This window comes from Triticum aestivum, chromosome 4B, assembly GCF_018294505.1.
Source record: "Triticum aestivum cultivar Chinese Spring chromosome 4B, IWGSC CS RefSeq v2.1, whole genome shotgun sequence".
In the NCBI taxonomy this organism is placed as follows: Eukaryota; Viridiplantae; Streptophyta; class Magnoliopsida; order Poales; family Poaceae; genus Triticum; species Triticum aestivum.
In genome coordinates this window covers 624,901,056-624,909,813 of record NC_057804.1, presented here as the reverse complement: position 1 = coordinate 624,909,813, position 8,758 = coordinate 624,901,056, and the positions used below count along the sequence as shown (strand labels likewise).

Here is an 8,758-nt window from a genome sequence, read left to right as displayed (position 1 = left end):
GGCCGCGGCAGCGATCTCCAGGCCCGCTGCGGCCGCCGCCGCGGAGCCAGCCCCCTCCCCGTCCCCGTCCCCGCTCCACGCCGCCCGCGGCGGCCAGGGCCCGCGCGGGGCCTTCGCGTCGGGCCTCGCGGGCCGCCTCTTCGGCGGCCGCCGTGCCGCCGCCCGCTCCTCCTCCTCCGCCGCCGCCGTCTTCGAGCGCCGATTCGCCTCCGCCGGTAAGGACCCCCCGCCACCTCGAAACGGATCGTCGCGTCGCGTCGCTCTATCCTCTCGCTAACAGGGCCTCCGCCTGGTTGTTCGTTCGTTTGTTTGTTTCGCAGCGACGAAGAACTCGTACGATGAAATCCTCACGAGCCTCGCCAAGCCGGGAGGCGGAGCCGACTTCGGCAAGTACTACAGCCTGCCCGCGCTCGCCGATCCGCGGATTGGTGAGTTGTTTCCCTGTTCCCCACCATTTTCGTCTGCTATTATGGCGTGGTATCCGTCTTATGCGGCCTGGTTCCTAGCCCGCGCCGTGTGTTGGGTGAATTGAGAATCTAATCAGGCTCTGCACGGCGTTTTGGTCCCTCTGTTACCGCTTGTTGTGAGTTGGGTGCATGAATTGTTCGCTTCTCCAAAGCGATGCGTAATAGGCTCTGATCTGCTCCTTCTTGGATAGTCTGTAATGTTGGTGAAATTTGGCTGCTCCACGTTCCCATGGGGCGAATTGTGAATTCTGACGGTGGAATTGACCTCTGGATGCGTTGTTTTCTAGTCAGTTTTTTTGTATATCGCTGAATTATGTGAATTGCCGATGATTTGACCCATGACTTTTATATCAGATCGGCTACCCTACTCGATAAGGATTCTGCTCGAGTCGGCAATCAGAAACTGCGACGAGTTCCAGGTCACGGGGAAGGACGTTGAGAAGATCCTAGACTGGGAGAACAGTGCCACCAAGCAAGTCGAAATCCCGTTCAAGCCAGCCCGTGTCCTCCTCCAGGTATTGATCCTGATTCCTGCCATCGTCTCCACTTCTTTTGTTCCAAGTTGTCCAGTTGCCGTGGAAAGAATATGTGAGTTGGAAAGGTTCGAGTCAATAGCTTTTGGTGGCAGGAATATTGGAAATGGAGGCCCCCTTTCCTATCCTTTCAAGAAAGTGTAGTTCCCCAATCACCATGTCTTATTCCCATTATGTATGTGATGTATGATTGCTGCTGTCACCTGGATTTTTAAAGATAGATATCGTGCACCAGTAGGTGATAGGTTTCTGTATAAGATTAGCTGCTTCGTCATCACATATTCTTCTTCTAGTGACAATTATAAAAGTCAACACTTCTATTTTAATCTGGCAAGCAGTACTGTAAGCTGGATACATTGCTTATTTTATTCTGATACGTTTCTGCTGAGATGTTTGATGATGTGGATCCTTGCTCTGCTTGCTGAAATCTTCAGTTTATTCACTTCATCATTTGTCTCTTTATAGGATTTCACTGGTGTCCCAGCAGTTGTTGATCTTGCTTGTATGAGGGATGCTATGAGCAAACTTGGGAGTGACCCGAACAAAATTAATCCTCTGGTGAGTTCATTGACCAGTGGTCACATTTACTATCTCCTTGTCTTAATAGCTTCTTGGAAATATATTTGACATTCGTGTTTTGTTTACTGCCCGACTTATCCTTCAGTATGCCACATTTTGATATGCAATGTTACAAAAGAATCATCAAGTGAGCATGCTTATGTTTTGATACAATTGATAACCAAGTTACGTAACTGACCATATATGTTGTAAAAATTGCTGCATTGATTGAGAATTTCTCATAGCATCTCTTTGGTCCTTCGTTCATTATTATCTTAACTAACAGCCTTTCATCTTATCTTGTTTAATCAAGACTAAGGTAGAATGTATGATTTTGTTTTTATTCCGAACATATATGCTTTATTGAACACAGATCAGATCATTAATTATTGATTGTGTTTTTAAGTGTGAGTGTATGACTGTTTAGTCTTAAATATTGAGGTTAGCCCCTTAGCATATCATCTTATTCCAGTTAGTCAAGCTATGACATCTATTCCAGTTAGGGTTTGAATGATACGTTTGCAACTTCTTAATCCTATCAACTGTAATTGATTAAAGGGTTTCAAAAGATAATCCATGTAGCCTTTTCCCCTCAAAGTGGGCGCTACCGCAGCCTGCAACTGCTCTCTTTGTCAACTGACCCCCAAGGGTAGCTTTAGCATGACAGTTTTATGCCTGTGTCTTTGTGCTCTTGCTTATATTGCTGCATGTATATTTTTTCAGGTACCTGTAGACCTTGTTGTGGATCATTCAGTACAAGTTGATGTGGCAAGATCGGAAAATGCTGTTCAGGCAAATATGGAGCTTGAGTTCAGCCGTAACAAGGAGCGGTTTGGATTCTTGAAATGGGGTTCCACTGCATTCAATAACATGCTTGTTGTTCCACCTGGATCTGGAATTGTTCACCAGGTATTTCAATAAAACAACTGTTTTGTTCTTAAATAATCATCTAAGTTACTTCTGTTAGTAAACACTAACAATTCTGTTTCTAGGTGAATCTTGAATATCTGGCCAGGGTTGTCTTCAACAATGGTGGGATACTTTACCCTGATAGTGTTGTCGGCACAGATTCACACACAACTATGATAGATGGTCTTGGTGTTGCTGGATGGGGAGTTGGTGGTATAGAGGCAGAAGCTACAATGCTTGGGCAGGTGAAGTTAATATCTGCTGATAACAAGTTTTTATCTCTGATAGTATGCCTGCAACGATTTATGTTTTATGTTTGGGACCTCTCTGACATAAAAAAGAGGGTGTGAAACAGATAGTTGCTGGGATCATCCATTTATGCCAATTGTCTGAATTGATTGTGGTCTGTTCTGCAGCCAATGAGCATGGTCTTGCCAGCAGTTGTTGGTTTTAAGTTATCAGGGAAGCTGAGGAATGGAGTTACAGCCACAGACTTGGTTCTAACAGTAACTCAAATGCTTAGGAAACATGGTGTTGTTGGGAAGTTTGTTGAATTTTATGGTACCCCTCATGCCATTGCTTCGTAATCCACACCGCTTTCTTTTACGAGCTTCTCTAATGTTGCACACTACAAATTCCAGGGGGAGGTATGGGTGAACTATCTCTTGCTGATAGGGCTACTATCGCAAACATGGCACCAGAATATGGTGCGACTATGGGTTTCTTCCCAGTTGATGCAAAGACATTGGACTACCTGAAGCTAACTGGCAGAAGTGATGAAACTGTATGTTATAGGCTGTGATTGCATTTCGATTTGCACCTTAACTGCACATGCATCTAGTTTTTGACAGTCACATTCTGTAGGTGGCCATGATAGAGACTTACCTCCGTGCAAATAATATGTTTGTCGACTACAAGCAGGTGATTTCATACTTTATTTGATGATAAGTTGTCTACTATGTGTTAATATACTTCTATTTTTTTGTAATACTGATGCTTCTCCTTTGATGTAGGTTCAAGCTGAAAGAGTGTATTCATCTTATCTGGAACTTGACTTGGATGAGGTGGAACCATGTCTGTCCGGACCAAAACGGTAATGTAACCGGGGGAACTCATATCCTTGGCATATGCGTCTCATTCTTGACTAATGAAAGATATACTCAACAGGCCTCATGATAGAGTGACATTGAAGAACATGCAGTCAGATTGGCTTTCTTGCCTGGACAACAAAGTAGGGTTCAAGGTAAGAATTTACGTCCATACTCTACTGTTGTTCTTGTGTTATTTGCCATAATCTTGCTGTTTATTTATTGATAAGATGGATTTTTATCATTCTTGGATATCCTATGAAAATACAATGTTGGCTAGGTGATTGTCTAAAAAAAACAATGTTGATTGGATGATTGGAATTCCATACTGCAATAATATTGCAGAAAATACATATACAAATACTTCATACCTGAAAATTTACTGTGCTTTTTTTTATCCCCCTCTTTCCCCTTCTCTTATGCTCACTACACCGTTTCTGTGCAGGGTTTTGCTGTCCCCAAGGAATCACAGGGTAAAGTTGCTGAGTTTTCATTCCGTGGGACGCCAGCAAAGATAAAGCATGGTGATGTTGTAATTGCGGCTATCACCAGTTGCACCAACACATCAAATCCTAATGTAATGCTGGGAGCTGCTTTGGTTGCCAAAAAGGCTTGTGACCTAGGCCTGGAGGTTCGTCTCACTGTCCTCAACTTTATGTTTTCTGATTTCTGCTTATAGTTATGTCAATTTCTCACTTTGTCTTGTGCTATTTCAAAACATGAGGAACTCCATCATGTTCGTAATTCGTACCCTCATGTTAAAATGGGTTCAGTTAGTTTCATGTTTGAAATTGTTGCAGCCTTTTCTCTTATTGCAAGTGAAGTTTATGATTTAGTGCTACTTTCTCTGCCTATGTTCTGTTAATTTTAGGTTGCCAACTGTTGCTCTAGTTTAACACTGTTGGTATTAATTAGGTGAAACCATGGATTAAGACAAGTCTTGCGCCAGGTTCTGGTGTTGTGAAGAAGTACTTGGACAAGAGGTGCCTCTTGCTTCTCTAGACTAAAAGTTCCCTTTCATTGGGGATCCTTTGTTAATTTTTCTTTGTTTTCCTTTGCAGTGGTCTGCAGAAGTATCTTAACCAGCTTGGTTTCAATATTGTTGGCTATGGGTGTACAACGTGCATAGGAAACTCTGGAGATCTTGATGAATCCGTAGCTGCTGCAATTACCGACAACGGTGAGATTGACATTGCTGGTTGAGAAAGGATTGAAAGTTGTGAAATAGTGCATTTTACTCACTTTTTTATCTTTCAGATGTTGTCGCTGCTGCTGTGTTGTCTGGGAACAGGAATTTCGAAGGCCGTGTACATGCGTTGACCCGAGCAAATTATCTCGCATCTCCCCCATTGGTTGTGGCCTATGCTCTCGCTGGCACGGTAAGAGAACATGCATTTTCCCAATATTGAAACCTCTGCATATTATTTCAAACTAAATTGTGGAAGTACCGGAACAAATAAAGATTGCTGTCATTTATGTAATGCTACTACTTGGACTCACCAATACAATTTGTGTGTGAGAGGAGGGTGCATACCTACTAAGCTAACTAGTTCAAATGCCTGTGTAGTTATTCTTTTGGTTCGCCTTGCTAAATCGTGGAACTAGCCATACAAATCAATAATGTGTATTTTTATGTAATGCTACTACTTTTTTTCCGGGCAACTATAATGCTACAACTTGGATTGACAGATAAAATTCATTACTGTGAGAGCCCTGATCTAAGCTAACTACTCCCTTCATCCCATAATGTAAGACCTTTTTGACACTACACTAGTGTCAAAAAATGTCTTACATTATGGGACAGAGGGAGTAGTTCAACCTTCTGCCTAAATATTCTTGTGATTTTCTAGCAATGCACTAGCGCAAGCAAGGTGCAGTTCTACTAAGCCAACACGTTCAAACTTCTCCCTCCTTATTCTTGTGATTTTCCTTGCTGAACTGTCGACCATGTGCTGCAGGTTAATATTGATTTTGAGAAAGAACCAGTAGGCATCTCAAAAGATGGGAAAGAGGTTTTCTTCAGGGATATTTGGCCTACCACTGATGAGATTGCTGAGGTGGGCACTGCAACTTTAATTTTTGTTATATTTATCTCCATGTACTCTTTGAGACCATATTAGATTTGGGATATTCCTCATATATTTGTGCTGTTAATTCTTGTAGGTTGTTAAGGCGAGTGTGCTCCCAGACATGTTCAAGGGCACATATGAGGCAATCACCAAAGGAAATCCTATGTGGAATGAGCTGCCAGTATCAGCAAGCACTCTCTACCCATGGGATCCAAAATCAACATACATCCATGAGCCTCCTTATTTCAAGGATATGACAATGACCCCTCCTGGCGCACGGCCTGTGAAGGATGCGTATTGTCTTCTCAACTTCGGTGACAGTATCACAACTGATCACATATCCCCAGCTGGAAGCATCCACCCAGACAGCCCAGCTGCCAAATATCTAAAGGAGCGCAATGTTGAAAGGAAGGACTTCAACTCATATGGCAGTCGACGAGGGAACGATGAGATCATGGCTAGGGGAACTTTTGCCAACATTCGCATTGTGAACAAGTTCTTGAAGGGAGAGGTTGGCCCCAAAACCGTCCATGTTCCATCAGGGGAGAAGCTTGCTGTTTTTGATGCTGCTATGGTAATATATACTTGAACTTCATAGAATCCAGAGTTTGCTTTTCATTGATGCAACATAGAAAGCATTCATATCTCATTGAACGATTTTCATTTTGTGTGTGTGTTTTTGACAGAAATACAAGAATGAAGGGCATGACACTATCATCCTGGCTGGTGCTGAGTATGGCAGTGGAAGCTCAAGGGATTGGGCTGCAAAGGGTCCAATGCTTCAGGTAACTATGCTTCCCACCTAATAGTCTCTTTGCTTACATCATGACACTAGCTGTCACTAATGGTTTGTGCTGCTTTCGCTTTGTGTCTGCAGGGAGTGAAGGCCGTGATAGCCAAGAGTTTTGAGAGGATTCACCGTAGCAATCTTGCTGGAATGGGCATCGTCCCTCTATGCTTCAAGGCTGGGGAGGATGCCGACAGTCTTGGCTTAACTGGCCATGAGCGTTACACCATCCAGCTTCCGACTGATGTGAATGAAATCAAGCCTGGCCAAGATGTTACAGTCACAACCGACAACGGCAAGTCGTTCACGTGCACACTCCGCTTTGACACCGAGGTACAGACATTCTTTCCTGAGCATTTTGTCTAGGCGAGTGTTGATTATCAATGGTGATTTCTGACGTTGAAATTGTTGATTTGTGTTCAGGTGGAGCTTGCTTACTACACCCATGGTGGTATTCTACCATATGTCATCAGAAAGATTGCAGCCGAGCAATAGAGAGATGATTGTGACGACGAGGCAACTTGTAATTGTTGTAAACAGTTTGTTTAGCAAGTCGTGTTTGAGGAGTACCCCCTCAAATAACATCTGAGATGTCTGCAGAGAACTCGGAAATTTTGAGCGCGTAACACGCTAGGTTTTCGTTTGAAGGCACTATGTTAATAATATGCCTCACAACTGATGAGATGCTTTTGCATATTGTAACGGTCTATGAACAATGAGGTGGAATCAGCCGAAGGAATGTCCACATTGTTTTCTCTTTCCTGGGTTATTTTCTGGTAACCCCAGAATGATATGTCTATTGTTCTAATTGTGCACACCGATCATCTGGTTTTGGATGACTAGATTCAGCAAAACCCGGTGATGGCAGTAAGAAAGATTATTAGGAAGTTGGCCTGCGCACCAATTATATATGATGCAAGGCTATTAAAAGCAAGAATGTGTTGGCGATGGAGCGTGGTTGTGAATCGGGCCTGCACAGACCACAGCCTCCATATTTAGAGGCCACGAGGTTGTTTTTGGATTATGGCGATCGCGGCGTGCCAAACTCTGCTACAGTGCATCTCGTGGCGAATGGGACACCAACTGTTGGTAACTGTGGGGGCTTTCTTTTGGATTATAATCTCCATTCTCTCTTCTGCGACAGTTTGTGGTTCATCAGCAGTCAGCAGTCTATCTAACCAAATTCTCGGTAATGTGAAAGCAGAAAGCCCACCAGCGGCGGCAGCAGTGTCTCGTCCTGTGGCATGCTGGCTTAGTTAGTGGAAGCAAAAGAGCTCTGTTGGCTCAGGCTCGTTGAGTTGATGATTCTTACCTCTCTGTGTGTCCTCCGCTAGTCGGGGTGGGTCTTCAACCTACACGACCTGGTAACCCAGGTGAAATTACGATAAAAAAAACATGGATACGAGAGAGGTGGATAACTAAATTGGCATGTACTTAAAAAAGGGACTTGTTATTTTATTTCAGAATCCACAATGAAAGTGAACCAACCTGTGGTTGGATGGTTAGAGGGACTATGGTATCCCCAACCCATCAGGGTTCAAGTCCTGATGCTCGCATTTATTCTTGAATATATTTTAGGATTTCCGGCGATGCGGAATCGCTCACCCCTGAGCTCGGATGGCAACCCTGGCCACCCCACCTCTCATAGGAATCCATACGTCGCCATCGTCACCGGCCAAGACCAAGAAGCCCACACCACCGACGAATAGGCAGAGCACCACCGCGCCGAGCCCCTGACCCCCTGGACTCCCAAGGTGGCGCCTTCAAGAAGGAATCGACGCCGAGGCGCCGTCGCCACCCAATCAAGAGATTTTAGGCTTTCGCCCTTGGCCAGGGGCAGAGGGCAAGGAGGTCTCGATGTCGCCCACCAGAGGGAGAAACGGCGCCGAGAGCATCGCCAACATCATGACCAGCACCGCCGGTCAAGGGTTTCCCCCGACCCCGAGCCCGAACCTCCACTGCATCGCCAATCATCCAAGCAAGATGCCTGGGGGAAGCCCACGACTGGCAGGCAGAGGGGAACAAGCGCCTGTGCAGCCGCCATCTCCAGATCGGAACCACGCCCGCCGCCGCCTTGCCGCCCAGCACGGCCAAGACAGCGCACCGCAGCGCCAACGCCACCCCCCGTCGAGGAAGGGGAGGCGCTCTCTCCATCAGAGGCAGCTGCCACCCGCAGCCTCCGTGAACCATAGGATCCAAACCAGCAGCACCGGGCGCGCCACCACGGAGCTGCACCGTCGCCTCCCCGTGCAACCGCCACCGGATCCATGCGTCCCTGCCACCGGGGGCCCTGCCGGACCCAGCACCCCCACGAGCGGATCTGGAGCCCCCGTGACGCGCTCGCGGG

The 8,758-nt window shown here is 45.6% G+C and overlaps 1 protein-coding gene across 1 annotated transcript; it reads left to right on the top strand.

Moving 5' to 3' along the window:
* On the top strand, positions 1 to 7,168 carry LOC123093677 (putative aconitate hydratase, cytoplasmic; the record flags this gene model as incomplete). Its single annotated transcript, XM_044515689.1, is given in 20 exon segments — positions 1 to 215; positions 321 to 428; positions 822 to 982; positions 1,466 to 1,558; positions 2,282 to 2,467; positions 2,551 to 2,712; positions 2,884 to 3,028; positions 3,109 to 3,251; positions 3,332 to 3,388; positions 3,481 to 3,560; positions 3,635 to 3,710; positions 4,001 to 4,186; positions 4,471 to 4,538; positions 4,617 to 4,735; positions 4,813 to 4,934; positions 5,514 to 5,612; positions 5,719 to 6,198; positions 6,311 to 6,409; positions 6,502 to 6,744; positions 6,835 to 7,168. Coding segments are annotated over 20 exon segments (2,914 nt in total), but the record flags the coding sequence as incomplete, so codon positions are not given.
* Between the last annotated feature and the right edge of the window lie 1,590 nt (positions 7,169 to 8,758).